The sequence below is a fragment of the Chiloscyllium punctatum genome, chromosome 9 (assembly GCF_047496795.1).
Source record: "Chiloscyllium punctatum isolate Juve2018m chromosome 9, sChiPun1.3, whole genome shotgun sequence".
NCBI lineage: Eukaryota > Metazoa > Chordata > Chondrichthyes > Orectolobiformes > Hemiscylliidae > Chiloscyllium > Chiloscyllium punctatum.
In genome coordinates, this window is record NC_092747.1 from 53,934,808 (window position 1) to 53,960,415 (window position 25,608).

At 37.6% G+C, this 25,608-nt stretch overlaps 1 protein-coding gene across 2 annotated transcripts in view; it reads right to left on the minus strand.

Annotated features, from left to right (window-relative positions):
* The window catches only part of LOC140481405 (coiled-coil domain-containing protein 138-like), a 114,006-nt gene that overhangs the window by 53,889 nt on the left and 34,509 nt on the right, over nt 1-25,608 (minus strand). For both annotated transcript variants that reach the window (XR_011961521.1, XM_072577547.1), the window contains exons 4-7: nt 22,617-22,738; nt 12,730-12,920; nt 10,091-10,249; nt 816-935 (exon numbers count right to left, since the gene is read on the minus strand). Coding sequence is in view for 1 of the 2 variants with exons in the window: in XM_072577547.1 (XP_072433648.1) it covers nt 816-935; nt 10,091-10,249; nt 12,730-12,920; nt 22,617-22,738 (592 nt within the window). In the remaining variant the exon portion in view is untranslated. The remainder of the gene's footprint in view (nt 1-815; nt 936-10,090; nt 10,250-12,729; nt 12,921-22,616; nt 22,739-25,608) is intronic.

Here is a 25,608-nt window from a genome sequence, read left to right on the forward strand (position 1 = left end):
TAACTATTCTTTGGAAGCGAAGGTTATGCAGTTTTGGAGTGGATAACATTCCTTTATAATGTTTAATTTTGAAATAACTAAATGCACACAAAATGTATATCAATGGCAGGTGTTGTGGAGTAAGGAGAGAATTTCCACTTCGTATATTGCTCTTGAATCTGGTCTTTCATTTTAATTAGAAGTATGCATGAAGTACAACTAAGTTTGTCTGAAACAAGTACATTCAACTGCACAAGATGTATTTCAAACACAACGAATCAGCATTGGAAGGTGAGTAAAAAGTGGAGGGTGAGGTAGTGCAAGTTAAAATAAGTGGATGGATTTGATGGTTTGGAAGATTCATTTTTCAATGATTTAGTCCAGTTGGAGCAACTAACCAGGGAAGGATTTAACATATAATGAATGAAATACATATTACTGATTTTTTTCGATTTGACTATATTTGTTCTTTCCGCAAGATATTATAAAGGAAAAAAGGTAAATTATAGCTATGTTGTATTTTAACTTCCGACAGGACATAGCTTCTAACAGACGTTCATGCTTTTCCTCTGAATTTAGAATATTGCACTATAGTAAAGTACAAGGCAAAGAAAAACAATTAAGTTTAAAGGACATTAAAAAGCTTTATTGACATGCTGTTCTGACTTGTGATAGATCTCTCTAACTTGATCGCAATTTCAATGCACACTGAAGATTTTCCATGCTCAGGAAATAGTTATTTTATTCAATGACCTGGGGCAAGTAACTCTCCACAGCTGTACTAGTTGAGACACAACCATATTATGGCACGATAAGCTATAGAAAATTGTTCTTGCCTGTTTTTTCAAGGAGTCATTTGATTCCTTTAATGTGTCAAAGGAGGATTTAAGTCTCTTGTTTTCTTTTATCTTCTCCTTTAAGGCATTTGTGAGTTGATTGACTTCTGCACCGTGTTGCTGTGGAAAACAAAAAAAGGGACAGATTTTCATATCACCACCCTGATGCAAAGTTAACATTGTGAATTAGCCGATATTGCAGAACTCACCTAATTTCCACCTATCTCAATTTAGTTGACCAATTCAATGTTTCAATTTTACCGCTTGGGAAAATGGAAACCACCTTCCATTGAATTCATTAGCTAACTCTCCAAGTATGAACATTTTCAGGAATGCTAAATGGCATGATGCTAATCTTTTCAATTTAGGTAAATAGCAACAATTGTATGTTTCCATAATTTGCACTTTCCCAAAACTATTTCCTTATGTGCTCTGTTCAAGTTCAGTCTCTTGTTCTTGATATTTAAATCAGACCACAATATGGCTGAAAAAGAAAAAAGACCCATTTATACTCCACTGCGATAAACATCATGCAACGGGACTTAAATCCAGCATCCCAAGTCCTCTGCACTTCCAGGATGAGGGCATTCAGTAAAATGGCAGAGGAGGAGAATTATAGAAATTGAAAGAACGGCGGATGCTGTAAATCAGAAACCAAAGCAGAAATTGCTAGAAAAGCTCAACAGGTCTGGCAACATTTCTGGAGAGAACTCAGAGTTTATGTTTCGGGTCCAGTGGCCCTTCCTCGGAATGGTTCAGAGGAAGGGCCACTAGACCTGAAACGTTAACTCTGATTTCTCTCCACATATGCTATTTCCTTATGTGCTCTGTTCAAGTTCAGACCTGCTGAACTTTTCCAGCAATTTTTGTTTGTTTCTGAGGAGCATTATAGAGTCAGCACTGCTGATCCAACACCTGATGGCATGCAGAATATTAGTAGCAGAAAAAACAATGGAGGACACATATGCGAACAGAAAAATACGAAATACAATGCAGTTCTTTTAGCGAAAGAGTGATGTCACTTTGCTTTGAAGAAGTTAACTTTCCCAAATGGACCGTACATTAATTCTACCAGTCGACAGAATTATGTATCTATATTATACAAATATAGTAGATAAAGAGTACCAAATACAGAAATGGAGACAATTCCATGAGGCTGCATTATGCCACAGCAAACTTGTCTCCACCAGGAGCAAAGGGAATGGATGTGAAGAGGGAGGGGGGAAAGATGTGAATGCAGAAAGTGTATGTTTACCTTCCATTTAGAAAACTGACAAAGAAAATACAATCTGAAATTTACAGGTCCCTTCCTGATTTCCAATCAGCTATTCCTATTCATCCTGATAATTCTCCAGGTCCCAAAAAATTGAAGGAAATTCAGGATTTTCATCCTTCACTTAGTATCAAGTAAATGACTACAGCAGAAAGAAAAAAAGTGTGACTGTTGGAAAGAATTTTTACTTATATAGTGCTTTTACGCCTCATGATGATCCAAAGCACTTTGCAGATATCTAAACACTCTGAAGTATGGAGTTACGATCCCAGCAGATAGTACTACTGGACAGGTCAGAGTCCAGAGGGAAATCTAGCTTAATATACCTTAAGGTTTATTTTTGCCTATTTAGTTACCATGGTAGCCAGTCACTGAACATATTCACATAAGAATGTCGATATACCTTTAACAAAACAAAAATTTATTGCACAAAATAGATATAAAAGCAAAGCTATAAATAAACAGAAAGAAATCCTATATTCCTGTCTTGAATCTTTAAGTTCTTATTCAACTGATGAGACCAGAAGCAGTTGCTTTCAGTAACATTTTGTATATTCACCAAATATGATCCTCTTAGCCTGTTCCAGAGTTCAAGATTTCTTTCCAGATCCAATGGTCTGAAGACTTTGACAAACTAAAATCTAACCCTCTATTGGAATGGATCTTTTATTCTGAACTCAACCTGCTTGTAGTCCATGGCCTCTCTGATCAAACCAACTCAACGATAAGCAGAAATTACTTTAGCAGGTAGCATGTTGAATCATTTAATTTGTCGCATATTTTCTTGTAAAGGTTGTCTTTAGTTCACGGTTTCAAACAAATTTCCTTAAAAACAACTTCACAGCACTAACAATCAAAAAACATTTACCTTTGCTTTAGAATCCAATTTCCTAAATAATATTGAATCTCACCACAGTATTCATTTTTTGATTAAGCTTCCTGTCATTTATTCTTATATCTCTGCATAACAGGTTAACTAGAACTGTTAGTTAGGGCTTAAAGTAATTTTGCAAATGGAGCAGACCATTAAGAATTAAGATCAGAGTACAGATAAATATAAACAGGAATAACATGAAATATCTTAAAGAATATTAGTAAATTGTGAGGTGCAAACTTGAGAAGGAGAAAAATGGGCATTTTGGTCAACAAATTTCGAAGGTCTAAAGTACGAGATTGGTATTATTAGGAGACATTAATTACTCAATAACCTTGCCAGGAAAGACACAGTGCTAAGTGTACAGAGAGAGTAGAATTTCTCTGACTTGTGTACAGAAAACATTTTCAATACATATGTCTCCGGCTCAAGGAACACAATGGTTCTCAAAATGAAAAGGACACATGCAGTGTATTAAAGTCAGAGATCATTTAGTTAACTGTGGCTACAATGTAATTTGGTTAAAAAACTTAAAAAAAGAGACTAAATAATATAAGTGAACATGATAAATTGGGAAGGACTTTATTTATGATATTTGTGCACCAAGAACTGGCAGATTGTAAAAGTTGACTATCTGGCAAACCAATAAGGGAGAAATGGAAAACATTTGGAAGAAAGATAGTTTAGGAGCATCCATACACCCTGGAGGACTATGACCCAGAGAGAATGCATGATACTACTGCTATAATGGAAACTTGAATTAAAGAGTGACAAGAATGTCAACTCAATATCCCTCAAATTTTCAATCAGGGTAGAGAAAGGGATAAAAAGGTGCAGGCATAATATTATTGTTTAAAGAATCATTAACAGCTGAGAGGAAAGATAATATCCTAAACATCAAATGAGGCTATATGAGTTGAGTTCAAATGAAAACAGGGCAACCACACTACTATATACTACACAACTTAAACAGTGAATGAGTTAGAAGAGCACATATGTTGACAAATTTCTGAGAGCAAAAATAATACAGCAATAATAGTTGGGGACAGTGTGTGCAAAATTCTTGGACTGCATTCATGGGAACTTATTTTTAGCCAGCATGTAACAAACCCAATGAGAGGGCACAATTTTAGATGTAGTCTTATGAAATAAAGCGAGACAAGTGGATGAAGGAGCAGTGGCTGACCATTTTGGTGACAATAATCATAATAGAGTTAGATTTAGCATATTTACAGAAAGGGACAATATATGATGAGCAGCTTGGATAAAGTGGACAGGGAATACTGGCTTCCACCAACAGAAAGATCACCTACCGGACACACAAAGTTAAAGAGAACTGTAGAAGGATTAGCAGGGGCATGAGGAAAAACATTTTCACCCAAAGGGTGAGTGAGTGTCTGGTATTCATTATCCAGATTGTTGGAAACCCTTCCTCATTTAAAAAGAACATGAATCGCACCTAAAAGGCTACAGACCAGGTGTTGGGATTAAAGTGGGTGGCTAGTTAATTCAGCTAGTGCAGACACAGTGGGCTGAATTATCTCTTTCCATGCTATAACCTTTCTATAGTCCTAAAACTGAAAAAGGAGGCTAATAACTAGAAGATGGATTTAGTTAATAACTAGGAAGATTAGGGAAGTACAGGAGGAAATTGAAAAAAAAATCAATACAGGATGCAAAGAAAGATTATGTGAAAAGGCAAAATTAAAATCAATGCCAAAATATTGCATGGGCATATAAACTGCAAACAATTCTTTTGAATTATTAAAGGGAAATCAGGTCTAACTTTACTGACATCGTTGACGAAGTTACAGAGAAGGTTCAGTAAGTAGTTTAATAGATGTGTGTATGAACTTCAGAAAGCACTGAACAAAAATGCCAAAAATGAGGCTTACTGAAAAGATGGAAGTCTTTGGGACTAAGGGGAATATGTTAGAAAATTGATTCAGTGACTAGAAGCAAAAGGTGATGGTGACTTAATTCTCCTCAAAGGTTCATGGTGGTTTCCCACAAGTCTTAGCTTTAGATCTTTACTAATTTACTAATTTTCAGGACACAAAACTATGCCACAGTAATCTTGGTGGTAGGAAAGTCACTCAGCTGTGCATAACAGCAGTGAACAAAAAAAGACCCAGGAATGGGTTTTGCTTGTAAATGTTTGATTGGTTGCACAGATGATTACTGGTGATATTTTCAAAAATGAAAGAAGTGCCAGCGATTTTGGTGATGGGAAAATTGCTTAGTTGTTTGTAGTAGCACTTCTAGATAGACAAAAATAAAGCAGACCTGGGGGTCTTGTGGTGCAGTGGTAGATGGCAGTGGAGTAAGATTTCTGAACTGAAGTTCATCCACTCTGTCCACTTCTTTTCTCTCTTTCCACAATTTTTTCTTCTCTTTTTTACCTCCCGTCCTTAGGTGGCATTGGCCATGTCTAATGTGAAAGCCAGCACAGACTCCCAGCCACAGCACGGACTTGGGCTCTCGGCCTCAAAGTTAACACCGGCGTGGTCTCAATTGGGAGGGCTAGAAAATATAATGCAGACCCAGGGCCCTTGTGGGGAAGTAGTGTCCCTACCTCTGGGCTGTGGAGGCCTCTGTCCAACTTCCATCTGTTCCTGAGGTGTATAAAAATGTCTCTGAACAGGCTAATTTAAAAAAGCAAAGATAAAGCAGACCGAGACAGAGGATTTATTGGTGATCACTAAAATAGATGATAAAAGTACCACAGTGATTTGGTGATGAGAATAAAAAACGTTTAGTTGTGTGCACGAACACTTTTGGATAGAATAAAAAAAAGGGAAAAGTTTAAGAAAAAAAAGTAGACCCAAAGATAGGTCTGCAACACTAGTTTAGGGCTGGGACTAGCTTTTATATGCCGTAAGTAGTGGCTCTATTTTGTGTTCAACAACAAATGATACTCGTTTCAGTTGGCTTCCTGATGAATAGTTATGTAATAACTAATATAACTGTGCTAAAATAATCTTTAACTTCTTTTATATAAAAAAAAGTCTGCTATGATTCTTCTTCACAACTGAAAAGGGCTGGAAATTGTGGTTTCTATGTTGTTGACAGGGGAAAGGATGTCCAAGTGGAACAGGTTGTGAGCATGCCAAGAGCAAAAGACAAAGGGAGTGCTATTGGTGATAAAGGTATGATAGAGATGTAAAATGAGTGTAAATGAAGATGTGATACATCTTTTGACAGACATGGTTAACTCACCTTGATCATTAGGTATTTGTGTCTTAAGGGAATGTATACCTGGTGCAGACAATGTAACATGTATTTACATATTAGCCATCGTTTGACAATCATCAAATCTTTTACTACTTCTCCGAATCCACCATTGCCATTTGCACCTCATACCTTCATAGTAATCTTTGTTCTACTTTAAGACTCTAAATTCAGGGCAGATTATATCACATTAGTATTTAAATGTGGAAATATGTCAGATTATATCGCTGTTTCCAAAACCTCCTTTCAGAAAAATTATTAATTGACCTTTCTGATTATATTTCTCCCAGGTCTCCCAGAGCCATTTCCACTTGTCTGTACACCACTGTGTGTAATCTGCTGGTCGGACACAACATATCTAAGGAAGATGATGAATTAGTCTTGGACAATGGCTGTACAGAACAGTGAGTATGAATATGTTAGGATGTTACTTGACTAGTCTTGACAGTTCGTCCAATTTTGGCAGGAGTTTGTACACCCTAGAGGACTCTGCAGGACTGCCTGGGCAGGGTGTGTCTTTTGTTCAGGGGAAGACTGCATAATGCATGAAAACACAATATATGCAGAGAGAAGATGCACAAATATGTTTTGTCGTCATTTAGTGTCATGGAATCATACAGCATGGCAACAGGCTCTTTTGTCTAACCAGTCCATGCTGACCATGTTCCCAAACTAAACTAGCCACACCTGCCTGCCCTTGGCCCATATCCCCCAGACCTTTCCTATTCATGTGCTCTTTTCAATGTTATAACTGTACTTGCATCCACCACTTCCTCTAGTAGTTCATTCCTCATAATAACCACTCTCTGTGTAAAACTGTTGCCCCTCATGCCATTTTTAAACCTTTCTCCCCTCACCTTAAAAATATGCCCCCTAGTTTGGAACTCCCCCATGTTAGGGAAAAGATCTTTGCCATTCACCTTACCTATAATCCTCGTGATTTTCTAAACCCCTATAAGGTCACCCCTTGCATTTATCCAAATTAAACTCCAGCTGTCATTCCTCAGCCCATTGACTCAATTGATCGAGATCTCTTTCAAATCTTAGATAACCTTCTTCACTGTCCACTATGCCTCCAATTTTGGTGTCATCTGCAAACTGACCAACTATGCCTCCTATATTCTCATCCAAATCATTTATATAAATAACAAACAAAAGTGGACCCAGCACTGATTCCTGTGGAAAACAGTTGGTAACAGGCCTCTAGGCCGAAAAACAACCTTCTACCATCACATCGTTAAACCAATTGTGTATCCAACCGGCAAGCTCACCCTGAATCCCATGTGATCTAACTTTACTAATTAGTCTACCATGTGGAACCTTAACGAAGGCTTTACTAAAGTCCAAGTAAATAACATCTATCAGTCTGTCTTCATTAATCCTCCTGGTTACTTCCTCAAATAACACAATCAAGTTTGAGAGACATTATTTCCCTTGCACAAAACCCCATGCTGACAATCTATAATCATTCCTTGCTTCTCTTATCCTTCAGAATCGCCTCCAACAACCTACTCATCACTGATGTCAAACTCACAGATCTATAGTTCCCGAGCTTCTCCTTTCAGCCTTTCTTAAATGAAGGCACAATATTAGCCACCCTCCAATTCTCTGGCGCCTCACTTATGGTTATAAATTGCAATTATTGAGAACATACCGTAAAAAAAAATGCTTATAAATGTTATTAATGGGTATCATGAAACCTAAGTGGCTTAAATAATAACCATTGATTACATGACAGTTAGACATACAAGCATTTCTGTATTAACATTATAACGTGTCATTTTACAAGAAATTTACTAACATAGACTGAAGAGAAGCTAAAACAAAATGATTCTGATTTCTGATTTCAGTAGCTTGAAAATTAAAACTAATGTCATACTACATGGGTATAACAAGGCATTACCAAACTACACTCTTAAAGTAGAACTAGCACAAGTTATTGAGGGAATCAACGTCAATTGGGTGAAATTTTACCATGGAATAATATAGCTATACTTATTTTATTATTAAAAGGGTTTCATGAGAGAGATGTACATGTCATTCATAGAATCACAGACTTCCAACACAGTTCAGAAAGAGGCCATTCTGCTCATTGTGTCTGCACCAACCATCCAACCAGCATCTCACCCTATCCCCATAACCCCACACAGACCATGGCTAACAGACGCAGCCTGCACATTTCTGGACACTACAGGGCAATGTAACATGGCAAATCTACCTAACCTGCACATCTTTAGACTGTGGAAGGAAACTGGAACACCTGACAGAAACCCACGCAGACACAGGGAGAACATGGGAACTCCACACAGTCACCCAAGGTTGGAATCTAACCTGGGTTTCTGGTGCTGTAACACAGCAGTGCTAACCACAAAGCCACCGTGCTGACCATTATATCTCAGAGATGAAAGGCTAACATGGTGACTTCCTTTGTTGAATAAAATCTTGTTGATTGGAAATGAAGTATTATAAAAGTTAAGAGTTAAACTAAATAAAACTTCAGACTCTTTGCACATTAGCATTCTGCTGAAGGGTAACTACTGATGAAACATGGAATAAACCAATTCATTGAGGACCAACCTTATTAATATGGGTTGGATTCTTCCCACCTAGCTGTAGGTAACCCTTCAACTAATGACAAAAAAGGTTCCAAAAACAGCAAAAAATTCCATATTAGTAAAACGTAAACTTTAAGTTACTTAGAATCTAAAAGTATCACCATACACATTGACGAGACCCTTAGCCTTGGCTTTTTCTTTAAATTCGCCAAACTCTTTGAACTATGCATTCTTCAAAAGTCATAATGCACACCCCATAGCAAGCAAAAAGAAAACTCAATTATTCTGATTTGCTATTAAGTATGGTAATGTGTTTCCAGTCAGGCAGACACGCAGCTGACAAAAGAAAAACAGCCCAAACATATCTTCATTCAGTATTCACATGCCAACGTACTACAGAGTTCCTGAACAACTTTTTTCATCATTACAAAGTAAGGATTTTAAAGTGGTTTATAGAATCGTTATCACTAACTTGAGAGAGATCAAATAACTTCCAAATTGATCGGAGATCCAATTTAAATGTTCTGCCTCAACTACTCACATTATAGGTGTCTGTTCTATCAGGGATAACTGCAGAAACTTTTGTTTAAGCAAGCATTTATAGCGTCCAAATATGTTTTGAGCTGTCTGTGGAAATTACATGTTCAACATTTCAGAACAGCATCATGTTCATTTCATAAAACATTGCTGAGGGATTCATTTTACTCCTTTAAAGCTGAGCTAATGTGTTTCTGTTAAAAATAATTTAACTCATTCTCAGAATGCTTGCTAATTCTGCCCACGTTTTACAAAATAAAGAAACAGAAATTATGAACTTTTTGGCTGGTTTTCAAGAGAAAAATGAATAATAAACTCATCGATTGCATCCAAGATCCTTACCAGTTCACTGATGACCCATTCAACATTTGCTCAGATCTGCATACAGACTAATTGTGACATTTTAGGTCTTCATTATTTTAAAATAAGTAGAAGGATTCAGCAGTATTTTACAACAAGGTAATACGTTAACTCAACTATTAAAGAGTCTGTAACTATAATTTGCATATTATTGATGTATTTTCATTCTTGAGTGAAAGTTGAGGAGGACAACGGGAATACACAATATAGAGGACATAAAGTTAATTGATCTTAGGCATTATTTATGATTTTTTTTCAGGAAATATGCTCATACTAAATAAATTAAATTCTGTGTAAGTAATAACAGAAAAGAAAATATTTCTGAGATTAACACCTATATTAGTAATATAGTTGGACATCTTTTATACAGTAAAGGCAAATGATAACCAGAAAGACTGAAGTTTTAACTATCCAATTGAGTACAATTTGCAACAGTCAACAGTACCTCCTTCATAATCTGAAATTTAGTATGAACTTCTTCCTCTACTCCTCTTAACTTTGTTAATGCATCTTGATGTTTGAACAGCAATGTCTCACGGTTTGCTAAGCGTTGTTCATGTGATTGCAGCTGATGTCTGTACTCCTGTAGTGCTATACTTTCTTTCTGCATGATGATACAAAAAAGTTACTTATTAGTCAATAAGACTAATTAGACAAAAAATTACACTAAATCAGTATATATTAAACCTTAAAAGATTGCAGATAAATGTCCTACCCCTCCACCAAAAAGCTTATGTGTGTACTTTTATAGTACCTCAAACATAAGATAAGATTAAACAAGTTCAATAAATAATATAGTATTAATATTACTGATAATTAATCTTTTTCAGGGTAACCAACTTCATTTTGGGAAATATAAGAGTAAGAGAAAGATATTTAAAAGAAACAGAGAAAAATAACCAGCACCTTGAGCAAGTTCCACAATTCAACAAAACAGTATCTAATGACCATCCTGACTCTATCAATCTACCTTGGTTCCATGTCTCTAAACACCCTTGGCAAGAAATTCCTCATCAATCTCATGTTTAACATTTTTAATTGACACATTTTTTGTGACAGTTCTAGGCCTATCATCCTTAGGATGAACTATTTCCCAATCTTACTTTCAGAATGGCTCTGATTGTTTTCCTCTTTCACTGACCACGTCCATAATGGAAGAAAAAGCTTTTCACTATCCATTCAAACAAACACTCTCAAAAGCCAAAATCATCAATCAAAAGACCTTTAACCTTCTTTATTCTGTGGAATACTTGTCTAGTTTATGTTATTGCTATTCATAACTTAATCCATGGAGCACTAGTAACATTTTGGTGAATGAGCTGCACTCTTTCCAATGTCAACATTACTTCTGTATGGTGCAGTAACTGCAGAGTTATTAAGACATGGTCCAAATTGAGATTTTAATGCAGAAAAAAGCACTTCCTTTATATTCTAGTCTTTCGGTTATAAAAACTAACAACACATTTACAACACTTTTTTAAATCATTTGAGAAACTTACTGCTTTGAGGATCAAATTCTGTAAAGGTGCCCATATTGCACATGAATTTTCCATGTTTCATACATATTTCAATCTGTTTAATTTGTTTCTTACAATTTTAAGTGAGCATACATGGAAAGATGGTGTTCAATATATATCAGTTAGAGACAGGTATGTCGTGATCCTAGTAAATTGTTAGTGTTTAGCTAAGTTAAGTCATTTCATTAACTTGGTAGCACTGGAGAATGGCCTTGGGATTTCATAGAATTCATGTGCAAGGTTACAGAGTTTGTCTGCGCTGTGGGAGGTAGCTGGGGCTTGGCAGATTAGAGAGAGATCCTGTGGTCTAGCGCATTTAGGAAAAGGAATTTTGGGATCTTGGATTTGGCAGAATGGAGGGATGAATTATAGCATTTGATTCACTGATGAACTCCTCTGATCTATCAGCAGCGGAGACTGAACAGTGGGGGAGTCAAGGCGGGTAGGGTTTGTGGTAAAACCAACTGACCACACAAGTTTCTAAGTTTCTCTGCGATCTCTGCAAATACTGAATTCAGTGTTTCCTGGATGTTTTTCTGTGCGTGTCCCTCTCTCAATCGACTATCACTAATTATAATGTTTACATTTTCCAACATTGGCACTGCTCAAAGCTTTTCTATTTGAAAATTAACCCTCTGTCCTTTCTTTTGTGAAAGGAAGAAATAAACTAGAATGTGTAAAAAAACTGTTTGCACTTCATCTCTCTTTAAGTCAATTCTACCTTGCAAAAGAAAAATTAATCTCTAAAAATGTAACTAAGTGTCAACTTTAATTCATAATTTATTTTTGATGAATATATGAATAGAAAATAGGAGGAGGCCGTTCAGCATCTTCAGCCTGCTTCACCATTCAATAGGATCATTACTGATCTGATTGGAATCTCAAATCTGCATTCCTGTCTATACCTGATAACCTTTCATCCATTTGCTTAAAACAAATCTATTCAAATCTGCCTTAAAAGTATTCAGACTCTGCTTCCACCATCTTTTCAGGAAGAGAGTTTCAAAGACTCAAAAAATTGATATTATATTTTATCTTACTATTAGTTAATATCCCAAGTCCAAGAGCAGCCGCAATTTCAGATAAATATGCAAAAAGATTTAAAAATTAAACAATATTCCCAAATACTCAATTTTGTGTGTTGCAATGTGAGCTACTTTGGTATAATCGTAATAGGTTCTTTTTGGCTCTGTACATCATGTTTTCATTAAACAGAATTGCAGCCACCACAATGTACATTCTCATGCAAGTTAACTCCAAAGGAGCTAAAGACAACCAAGTATTTTATCCTCCAATTTCTAAAAGTTTTACTGGTGTACACTGAACCTGTAGAGTAAGAATTTGTTACTGCTTCAGAACCTTTGGCGCAAGTATTCAAAATCAACCCGCAGGAAGTGATATTTCAATAGTTTCATAGGCATGGAAAAAGTGATTAAATAAAAGCTGAAATAAAACTCTACTTGGCAAAGATTCTGGCTAATCCATATATGTTTAGAATTATAAATTTGCTTAGCAGTGATTTACTATTAACTTAGTTTGACACCATAATTATTTCATACAATAGCACCTGTAAGTGCTGCCGTACGAATGTCAGCTCATTATAAATTTGCATTATATCAGTTGGCAAATTGCAGCCATCTTCCCATGATTCTGAAAGGCATTCTTTCCTTTTTGATTCTATAACGCTGTCATCTGTATAAGGAGGAAGTGAAGTTGATGTAAAATTGGCAGCAGCTAGGTTGGAAGGCAAAGTAACGTCTGAAAATAAGATCAAGATAAGAAACTATCAGCAGGGGACATTTGAAAAACATATTACAGTAACAAGTAAACTATTTCTCATGCATATATAAAAACAAGCATATAATGAACTATTCCAATGTTACCATATCAAATATGAAAACTAATCATTTAAACTGTCATACAGGAGTGTACACAGGAACCTTTGCTGCTGTTGCTATGGACTGTTAGATTTGGATGAAAAAGTCAAAAGATCAAGATCAATCTGCAAGACAGTCAAATACCAATATGCAAAAAAGTCAGAAATCATATATTTTGGGCTGTTGGTTTGTTCACTGAGCTGGTGGATTTGCTTTCAGAAGTTCTGTCACTATGGTAGGTAACATTCCTCCGGTGAAGCGCTGGTGTTCTGTCCTGCTTGCTATTTATGTGCCTTAGTTTGTTGTGGTAGGAGATATTATTTTGAATTCTGTTTCTGAGAGGATGGTAAATGGGGTCCAATTCAACAGGTTTGTTAATGGAGTTCCAGTTTGAATGTCAGGCCTCTTGGAATTCCCGCACATGTCTTTGTTTGACCAGTCCCAGGCTGAATGTATTGTCCCAGTCAAACTGGTGTTTCTCTTCATTTGTGTGTATGAATACCAGTGATAGTTGGTCATGTCTTTTGGTGGCTAGTTGGTGCTCATGTATCCTTATGGCTAATTTCCTACCGGTTTGTCCAATGTAATGTTTATTGCAGTCCTTAGCAGGGTATTTTGTTTCTGGTTTTTATAAAATTTTGTTCAATACTGGAAGTGTTTAACTTGATTTTCTTGCTGAACTATATGATTGAGAGCTTGGGCCTGCTATGTGAATGACACCTTCATTACACATTACACATTACACGTTCTGCTGGCTGTGGGTACATCAGTAGTTGTTTTAGCATAATTGTAGGTTTGTGGGCTACCATGATGTCTAGGAACTGGAGTAATCTGGTAATAATCTCTGAAATGTCTTTGATGTATGGTGGCTGACTAGAGTCTCTGGGTGAGTTGTGTTTTCCTGTTTAGGTCCATTGTGCAGGAATTGGTGGACTGCGCCCATCAGGTAGCCATTGTTCCTGAATATGATGCATAGGCATTCCTCCTTGGCTTCTTGTAGTTCCAGGGTACTGCAATGTGTTATGGCTTGTTTGAATAGTATCCTGATAAAGTTCCGTTTGTGGGTGTTGGGATGGTTGCTTCTATAGTTGAGTATCTGACCAGCATGTGTGGTTTTCCTGTAAACACTGGTCTGCAGTTCTCCATTAGCTCTTCGTTCTACCATTATGTCCAAGGAAAGTCGGTTATTGTTCTCTTCCTCTTGGGTGAACTTTACATGGTAAGGAAATTGTTTGTGTGTGTGTGGATTTCTTCTAGTCTGTCACATTTTCATGATGAAGATGTCATTCACATAGCAGGCCCATGATCCCAATCATATAGTTTAGCAAGAAAATCAAGTTCAACACTTCCACTGTTTAACCCAACTTTATAAAAACCAGAAACATCTTCGTAATAACTCTCAGGCTACTCATCATTTAAAGCTATGAAATAATTGTAATATTAAGAATTGCAATAAGATCTCTATTTTTGAGAAACTTCAAAAGCTCACTTCCCTTCATAATCTGTTAAAATATGAGTGAGAGAACTTCTAAATTCCACTATGTAAAGAAAATAACATCGATTTATTTTTAACTCTAAAAGAGAACATTAAACAACAACTATTTAGAAATCTAAGCTTCCCTTTCTCTTAACTACTTATTACCTGCCTCCAACTCTATAACAATATGTGGTTCCAATAAAACACTTATTAAAATTACATCAACTTAATTTCAAAACCACACAGCAGCTGTCATCTACGGTGTCAGTCTTTGTCCAGCTGAAGATTTCCCTGGGTCGTCATCTTTATTTTTACTGCTGATATGCTTCATGTGAAAAGGTACCTTGGATAGACAGTGTTTCCTAATTTCTTGGGTCTCTCTCTCTCTTGAGGGCAGTTGCTCCCTCTGCCATTTTCAAGGTACCCGCATTTTTATATCCCCAACATTGGATTGTCTCATTGGTTCGATGTTGACAAAACAATAAATTTAAACTTGATTGGGTGTCAGTATCCAAGGGCATAATTTAATCTGATTGGTTAAATTTGAATTGTTGTCAAAACAGTAACCAACTGAGGTATCCATTTCACAGCCAAATATTGAATATTTTAAACTTTCCAGTACACTCTGGGACTGCCATCTAGTCATATACACAGGTGCTTGTAACCTCTCAGTTCAGAACAGCATTCACTCTCTCTTAAAGGTACAGTACATGCCTTCAACATCATAACACCTTCCCCCTTAAGAAAAAAATGAACCATCATAATGAAAAGATGGCTTTTTTTTCCTAATTCTTAATCCCATTATAATGAAATACATAGGTCATTAATCTAAGTTATACTTTCATATTAATTTCTGCACACATATATATAACATTGGAATCTGTCCAACTTGAAATCCGCGATAACGCATCTGCTATCACATTTTTATGACCCACAACATGTACAATTTGCAAGTTAAAAGTCCGTAACATAAAACTCCAATGAAATAGTCTCATAATTTTGTCCTTAAATTTTTCCGAGAACGTAAGAGGATTGTGGTCTGTGCACATAACTGTCTCCGATACATTGTTTGTCACATAAACATTAAAATGTTGTAAGGCCAGTACCAATCTCAATAATTCTTTTTCGATGGTAGAATATTTTCTCTGGTAGGTGTTGTTTCTTTGAAAAGTAGCCAACTGACCATTCAATTCTATCTTTATCTTCCAGTAGCAGTATAGCTCCAACTCCTATATCACGAGCATTGAATGCACTTCACAGGGTTTCAAAAAATTTGGTGAAGCTAAAACTGGTAAGGTGGTTAATCGTGCTTTTAAATTCTCAATTGTCTCCTGGCATTGATGCGTCCACCGAAACTTTACATTCTTCTTTAGTAAATTTGTTGGCGGTGCCACCAGCTGCTGAATTTTAGAACAATCTTCCGGTAGAATCCGCTTAGTTTCAAAAATCAAAGCACCTCTTTTTTGGTCATGGAAATTCCTCGATGCCTTCATCTTCATGTTCCTTGGGGTCAACCTTCCATGATGGATGTTATCCCCAAGAATGTCACCTCTGCCTTCACAAATTCTGTTTTCTTTACATTTATTAACAGTTTTGCTTCTCGTAATCATTCAAAGAGCTCTGCCAACTATACCATCTGATCTTTCCATGATTTGCTAAAGACCACTTCATCATCTAGATAAACTGCACAATTTGTTAATCCGACCAAAACTCTGTTCATGAGTCTTTGGAATGTGGCTGGTACGTTCTTCATTCCAAATGTTTTGAATTGATAAAGCCCATTTAGAGTCATAGAGATGTGCAGCATGGAAACAGATCCGTCAGTCCAACCCGTCCATGCCGACCAGATATCCCAGCCCAATCTAGTCCCACCTGCCAGCACCCGGCCCATATCCCTCCAAACCCTTCCTATTCATATACCCATCCAAATGCCTCTTAAATGTTGCAATTGTATCAGCCTCCACCACATCCTCTGGCAGCTTATTCCATACACTTACCACCCTCTGCGTGAAAAGGTTGCCCCTTAAGTCTCTTTTATATCTTTCCCCTCTCACCCTAAACCTATGCCCTCTAGTTCTGGACTCCCAAACCCCAGGAAAAAGACTTTGCCTACTTATCCTATCCATTTGGGGTTACAAATGCAGAAATTCCTTTCACTTTCTCTGATAAAGGTACCTGCAAATAACCACACAGTAAGTCCAACTTTGTGATGTAAGTGGCTTGTCCATCTTTCTCTATGCAGTTCGCCAAACTTGGTATTGGATGAGAGTCCAATTTTGTTATGGCATTGAACTTTTGATAGTCTACACAAAATTTTTGAGTCCCGTCAGGTTTGAGAACTAACACGATTGGCAAACTCCACTCATTCTGACTCAGTTCAGCATTGCATCCACTTCCTTCTGTACCAGTGTGGCTTTTAGAGGATTAAGTCTAGAGGGGTGCTGTTTTATTGGAATAGCATTCCCTACTTTCACCTCATGCACAACTGCATGTGGCCTCCCCATCGTATTTCTGCATATATCCTCATACTGCTGCAACAAACCTGGGTTCTTTGCTCCTGAGACAGATAGTTCACTAACCTATCCCACTCCTGAAGGACTTCATTATTTATCGTATTTTGAGGCACATTAAACTCCACGACATCTGGATTTGATTCCTCACTCTGTGGGGCAGAAACTAACACTGGTTTCTCCAGTTCCCTGTCTCTATTATGGTAAGGTTTCAACATATTCACAGGATATACTTGATACACTTTGTTTTCCTATTTGGCATCTTTACTAGATAGTTTACCTGACTTAACTTTTTCTCAATTTGATAGGGACCACTAAACCTGGCTTTGAAGGGATCTCCACCATTGGTAACAATACCAATATGTCATCCCCACGGGAAAACAGATTTTAGAGTTTTTATCTGCCACCTGCTTCATTCTATGCTGTGCCCTCTTCAGGTGCTGTTTAGCTAACTCACCTACCTGATTTAATCTCTCCCTCACTTCAGATACATAATCCAAGTGTGAGATCTCCAACTTCAGTCTTTTCAATTTTTCTTTAAATAATTTCAAAGACCCTCACACTTGTCTGAAAATTACCTTGAAGGGAGTAAACTGAATAGATTTGCTTGTGGCATTTCTAATGACAAACAACCTTTATCCCAATCATTCAGGTAATCTTGACAGTACACTCTTAACATGGTCTACAGGGTCTGATGCCACCTTCCCAACCTTCTTGGGATTCAGGATAGTATGCACTTGATTTAAAGTGCTATATGCCTAAACTGTCCATGATGTCCTTAAACAGCCTAGCAGTAAAATTAGACCCTTGGTCTGACTGAATCTCTCTGGGTAGCCCATACTAAAGAAAGCTACTAACCCCTCCACCACAATTTTTGCCTTAATACTCCATAATGGAATTGCCTCCGGAAATCTGGTAGACACATCCATTATGGTTAGCAAGTACTGGTTCTCACTTTTTGTTTTAGGGAGGGGACCTACACAATCAATCATAATCCACATGAAATGTTCTAAAAAAGTGCTGGTTTTATTACTGTTTGTGGTGCTGGAAGAGCACAGCAGTTCAGGCAGCATCCAAGTAGTTATCTCTCCACGCTTCAGGCTCACTGCCTTTATTCCTGATGAAGGGCTTTTGCCCGAAACGTCGATTTCGAAGCTACTTGGATGCTGCCTGAACTGCTGTGCTCTTCCTGCACCACTAATCCAGAATCTGGTTTCCAGCATCTGCAGTCATTGTTTTTACCTTATTACTGTTTGTAGCTTACCCACCATTTGTCACGTTTGACATAGATGGAAAAATCTAACCACATCCTTGTGCAGTCCAGGCCAATAGAAGAACTTTTGTACCTTAGCCGGAGTCTTCCTCACACCTAGGTGACCTCCTACTGGTAATTCATGTGCTACCTATAACACCACTTGTCTGCATGCTACCAGCAACACATCTGATGCACATCTGTCCATTTCTCCTCTGCACTAACCTGCCATAGTCTCCATTTTCATCTTAGGATTCTATGTTTAAGATATTAACCCTCAGGAATTCATTCTGATTCCTTTTCTGAATATGCATCAATATATATGTATCTTTTATCGCCACGTCTTTCTATTGCAAGTCCATTAGCCTTTCAGAACGAAACACTTCTGCCTGACCCTCTGCCTGTTCAGGTTTTTCCTGCACCAATACATCAAACTGAACATGAACTCCTTCATCTTTCTCTTTAGTTTTTGCTTTTTGTTGTGACTTATAACAGTGGGATCTTGTTAGTACGCAGTCTGGAAAAATTCCAGGGTGTTTTTCTTTTCCCTCCTCAGTTCCCTGGTGTTCCTTTGGTTTCTCCACAACAAAGGGTGTCACTCCCACCTTGGATCCTGCTAAATCATTCCCAAGAATAAACTGTACTCCTGGAACTGACAGTCTGTCAATCATTCCCACTGTTACTTCCCCAGTCTTGATTTGGCTCTCCAACTTGACCTTACACAAGGGAATGCTAAATTTCTGTCCATCTATTCTACAAATTGCCACTCTCTCAGGTAACATATCAGACAGAGTACGTTCATCTCTTACTATTAGAGAATGATTGGATCCCATATCTCTCAAAATTATAACTTCTTTTCCTTCTCCCCCTGTTCTTGCTGCGTAAACTTTACTCATAGAGGTGAAGTCTTTATAGAGATCAGGAACTAACTCAACACCCAGCCCCTGCCTAGGCTGGGCACTCTCCTGCAGTTCCTCAACTTTTTTTGGGGTTTCCTGTATTACTTTTACTCATGCTACTGGCTTAGCCTTTTTTTTTAAACCACATCTTTTCCCACATTGCCTTTCTTCAATGACCAGCACTATGACTTTATATGTCCCACTTTACCATAGTGGAAACACCAGAGGTCTTTCACCTTCTTGGGCTTCTTTTTCACCTGTGGTAAACTATTACCAGTGTGCTCTACTTGTTGTTTTGTAGTGTTGGATCTCCCCTTCTCCCAATTTCTATCCTTCACAGGATGAAATTCCTGCCAGAAACTAAATTTTGCCTTATGTAACTCTGCTTATTCATCTGCCATCTCTGCCACTCTTCTAACTTTTTGAACTTTCTGTTCATCCACATGAATTATCATCTCTGGAAGTGAGTTTTTAAACTTCTCCAGCAGAATAATCTCTCTTAGAACCTCATAGGTCTTATCTATTTTTAAGGCCCACACCCATCTATCAAAATTACTATGTTTAATTCTTTCGAACTCAATGTAAGTCTGACCTGGTTCCTTCTTTATGTTTCTGAACCACTGTCTATACACTTCAGGTACCAATTCATAAGAACTCAAAATAGTCTTTTTGACAGCTGCATAATCTCTTGACCTTTCATTTGACAGTGTTGCAAATACCTCACTGGGTCTGCCTACCAATTTAGTCTGAACTAGCATTATCCACAAGTTCTCTGGCAACTCCATCGGCCTAGCCAATTTTTCAATTTAAATAAAGAAGGCTTCAACATCTTTCTCATCAAATGTGGCAATGGTTTAACATATTTGTATACACCATTACCTTCTCTCTTCATCTCCATCCTGTTAACTCGACTTTCCTGACTAATTCACAACTTCTGAAGTTCAAGTTCTCTCTTTCTTCTCTCTCTCTTTGCTCACCTACAGAACAGTATTCACTCTCCCTTAAAGGTACATAAGAAGCCTTCAACTTCTTAACAATATGCAACAAACACAGAATCACTGACAACATCAAAACAAGAAATTAAAATAAAGGAGCATGAGTTGGTCATTTGACCTTTGAGCCACCTTTTTCATTCAATAAGAACTGATCTCTTACCTCAACTCCATCTTCCTGCACTATCTGCACATCCTTTAATTCCACTAGTATCCAAAAATCCATGCATCTCTTTCTCGACAACGCAGTTTGGCTAAGCTCCCGTAAGCTGTCTGAGGTACTGACTTCTAGAGATTCCCGATTGTCTGAGTGACAGAACTTAACCTCTTCTCTGGCCTACCTAACTGACCCCTTATTCTGAGACTCTGATCCCTTACGTAAAATGTTGCATTTTGCAGACCTGATGTGGCATCTGGCTTAATAGCGAGAGGTACTCCATTCACTGAATCGGAATTTCTACAGAGCAGAAAGAGAGATCATTTGGCCCATCGAGTCCACACCACCCTCTAAAGAGCATCCCAGACTCAGCTCCTGCCAGTCTATCGCTGTAACCCTGCATTTACTATGACTGATCCACCTACCTTGGATACTACAGGACAATTTAGCATGATTAAATCACCTACCCAGCATACCTTTGGACTGTGGGAGGAAATGGGAGCACCAGAGGAAACCCATGCAGACATGGGAAAAATGTTCAAACTCTGCAGGTTTATGCAAACTCCCTAGGCTGGAACTGAACCCAAGACTCTGGCACTGTGAGGCAGTACTGAGCCACCATGCCACTCCAACTGGTAGGTATTCTTGCACAATTATCCTGTTCGCAGCTTATTTCGTATGGATGTGCTATTAGTGCCAATCTTACAAGGAAATGGGCAGGGAGTCAGATGCCTGCTGGAACCTTGCAGGTTTCAACTTCCAGGAGCTATTTTTAAAAGATACCCAGGCACACTTTACTCTGTGAGCCGGGCACATCACCCAACCTCTACTGGTCAACTCCATGTAACCTCTGGAGATGTCTGATATTATAGATAGAGTGACTCCAAACTAGAGTGTTAATTTCCTTGAGGTTCTCCTCTATGCTGACCAGGACAGAAGGGACTGACTGTTTCCGAGGGATGTCAACAGAAGGCCATTTCCACCAAAAAAGACAGCCTGGACTGACATCAGTTTGGAGTTTAGTGGACAGCTCGAGACACCCTGGTTCCAGATCACGAAAGAATAAATAATATGCTGCACACTGTGCCAGACTACGTGCTACTGTCCACTGATGCCTACTCACACTCATAGGGGCATGAAACAACGTAGGTTTTCCACTTCAGATAACTGAGAGCAGATTGCTCCTGTCCCATAACAGAAGAATCAGCACTGTTGAAACTGTGGGAATGATGAAAGGTGAGCATGATTAAAGATGTGAATTAACATTTTTAGAGTGAGAAAGGGGTCAGAGTATTGTCAGGCATTAAAGGAAAGCTCGCACTGATGGGGTAGAGTGCCAGATCTGAGAATGGGATGTGTTTTGTCAGGGTATTGAAGAAGTTGAGTATTATTGGAAGTATTGAGGTCAGAGATGGAGTGAACATAATTGGTGACGGAAGGTTGTCCTGTTGATCAGATGGAATAGCTCCATTTAAAAACAGAGCATATCTTCATTTAATGAGAAAAGAGGAATATGGATTTACTGGAATTACCTCACCACTTGGTATCCCAATACTGTCAGTTACTAAGTCCTTGCTGGAGTCAGCATCAAAGGGGAAAAGCCTGCAATGTAAAATGGTTAGTGTGCAAATTACACCACAGTCATCGCCCTCTGCTGCTGACCAGATGGTCTGACCCTATAAATTGCTACAGATCCTCTCCTTCAAACAGAAATAAATGACCCAGCACCATGACCATTCTTTGCCTTTTTATGTGTAGCCTGCACTAATAAAGGCCACAGAACTTAAATTTATTTTGGTGTCAACAAGTTCAATGAAAGTCACACCAATTTAGTGGCTAAATTTAATAAGAGAAGAATCTACAGCAGTTCCTCAATGTTCTTCATAATGTGACCACCTTATAAGATATAACAAGTTTTTACTCTACCAACTTGAAATATATATTTTCTTGATGTTCGCAGAAGCTTGGCAAAACTATTCAATGTTCTGCTTCATACAGGCCACACCCATGCTCAGCAATTGGCTCAATATCAAGTCTAGAGTCACACCAACCCAATAACATGACATTGGCAATCAGTAGAAACTGAATTAAAGATTGAGTACACCACAAAAATTGTTTGACCATACAGGGAAAAAAAAATTATGGCAAATTGTTTGTTTGTATGCCATTTTCCTTTAAGCCCTTTGAGAACATATTGTTCCCATCATTCTGCCAAACCAAGAACTGAACAAAAACAAAGCTTCATGACAGACATCAATGTAAAACAAGTTCATGTCTCATCAGTACTAACCAGTTTCTGTGAAAAACAGTGTTTCAGTATCTTGTCTTGTGTGCAGTGTGGGTTCTTCCTCACTGAAGTATCCTTCTAACACTTGATCTGAGCTATAAGCATGGTCATAACGATCATTAACCCTGTAAGTTTAATGAAGTTATAAGCTGTTTAAAATACAAGTTATAATATTTAGCCAACATTTTCTTGATACATGACAAACATGAAAACCAGGTGTGCATCTAATTAGAGTATCACTTCGGTATACAACAACTGATTTGAGTCCATGTTTAAAAGTCACTGGAAAAATTCAATGTTGCTTTGCCTACATAACAGTGACCATACTTCCAAACGTAACTATATAACTGTTCAGGTAGTTTGGAAGGTTCACACCATTTGTTCTGACAAAATATCATAATGGCACTTGTCGTAAAGATAACATTATCAAAATTACGTTCTTAGAATTCCAGAGTTATATCTACAGCATCACACTTAAAACATTTGGTCAGGCAACAAATAATAACCATCCATTATTTTGATTATGTTATTTGACCAAATGTACAAGTTCGTGTTAAAGAAAAGGATTCCAATCCACAATGAAAATCCAGCATATAACCAGACCAATAACATTAATTTTGTTCAAAACTACTTCAAATAAACATATATAGCTAAACAACTTGTTCAAAAAAATTGTTTCTATTTATTCCAAGTGGATAGGTTGCTTTTATGATTTAATAAAGAAACTAAATAGTTTTGAAAGACATCGCTAAATCAATGCATAAACTAGGTTAATTTGTCTTATAAATACTGCTTTCTGCATATCTGTATACCATCGCTGGGATTTGCAGTTGGAGTTTACTACACCAGTTGTGTTTTCCTGTCAATGTTTTGAGCTCTGATCATACAATACTTGTTGGCAGCAATTGACAACCAAGGGGATATTATTTTAACGTCTAACACTAAGTAGCTCTACAAAAACAATATATAACTTTGGAAAACTACTCAACCTAAAAAAAAATTTCTGAAATCTCCACTGCCCAAGCAATGCCACATTGTTCTAAGATGTGGAGGAGCCGGTGTTGGACTGGGGTGGACAAAGTTAAAAATTACACAACACCAGCTTATAGTGCAACAGATTTATTTGGAAGTACTAGCTTTCGGGGCACTGCTCCTTCTCCAAAAGGTAGTGCTTCCAAATAAACCTGTTGGATTATAACCTGGTGTTGTGTGATTTTTAATATTGTTCTAAGTTACTGCAAGAAAGCAAAGACCAAAGATCAGGCATGTTTATCCTATGGACATCATCAGTCCTGCTTAGGAGGGAGTTGGAAATTGTTTGAAATTAAGTCAGCGATGGCAGTAAATTATTTAAATTGTTCTAAGTTAAGCTTTCAGTGAGCAAACCCAGCATCTTCTATAGAAAGTAATTGCCAGAAGAAAATCTTCCCATTGATAGATTCTGATTTTATGTATTTCAACAAGATTTATTAGGGTGCTCAACTTTTGAGACTTACTGACATCTTTCCCAACACTCTCTCTAATTTATCAGTCACCAGATTCAAACACTCAGATCCCGGATGTTGCTTCTCCTGGGCAGAACGGAATGAAGTCCACATGGATAACCTAAATAAAACTGTGCCATGACAATAAGATACATACAAGGACAAGCAGTTATAGGCACCCTGTAAGCACTGACCTACTTCGATTCCTGGTCAAACAATACCTTGATTTGAAAATTGAATTTCAAATCCCTCCATAATATTGCCTTGTCTATCTTTTGTAATTCCTTCCCATCTCAAAACCGTCCTAGATGTCTATGCTGAAATAATTCTGGCTTCTTAAGCAAGAGCAATTTTAATTATTCCACCATTGGTGACTATGCCTTCAGCTGCCTAGGCCTGAAGCTCTGGCATTTCCTTCATAAAATTGAGGCAGTTAAGAGAGCACTGAATGATTACTTGGATAAAAATAATGTGCAAGGGATAAAGCAGGAGATTGGCATTAGGTAATGATGTTCATTTAGCAAGTCTTGTGGGCACAATGGACTGAATGGCTTCCTTTCGCAAATCACCCCTGGATTCTGTGTAAAACTCTGTGCCCCTCTTTAAGACAGATGCTCCTTAAAAATAACTGATCAAGCTTTAAACCATCAGACCCTAATATCACCAATGTGACTTTGAATCTAATTTATGTTTCATCCTATTCCTTGAAGAACCTTGGAACATCTTACTACATTAAAAGAACTATATAAATATACTGCAAATTTGTTACTTCTGAAAGGAAGTTATGAAGTTACATTTGCCAAAGAAATTAGTAATGCCATCAAGCTAGCAGGTAATATTCATGCCACAAAACTGCAAAATAGTGACTGTATTCAAGTATTCTGCCTGACATTCTGTAACTCATCGACTCTAATTTGGCTTGAAGGACTCAACCTCACACTTACTTTGTTGACTGTTATGATCAACACCTGCCATTCACGTTTATAATTACAGGTTGAATTAAGAATCTATTAATAGCTCTGCATTACAGGCAGTAAAACAAAAGGTTCACAAAGTAATATCTGGCAATGGGTGACCTACGCAGAAATGTTGGACAGGCTGTTCATGTATCCTTTGGGGTTTAGAAGAGTGAGGTATGACCTCAATGAAGCATACAAGACCCTGAGGGAATTTGACAGGGTGGTTGCTGAAAGGATGCTCCCCCTGTGGAAAGATTAGAACTAGGTGACACTATTTTAAAAAAGGGTCACCCATTTCAGTGTGAGATGTGTAGATTATTTTTTTCTGAAGGTTGAGTGTCTTTGGAACTCTCTTCTCCAGAGTTGGAGGCAGGATCATTGAATATTTATAATGCAGAATTAGATTAATTTTTTTTAAGAAGGGAGTCAATGGACATCTGGTAGGTGAGAATATAGTTAAGGCTACAATCAGATCAGTCAAAATCTTGTTAAATGGCAGAGAAGGGTCAGATGAAACAAAAGGTCTAAAAGGGCAACTTCATAATTTCTAAC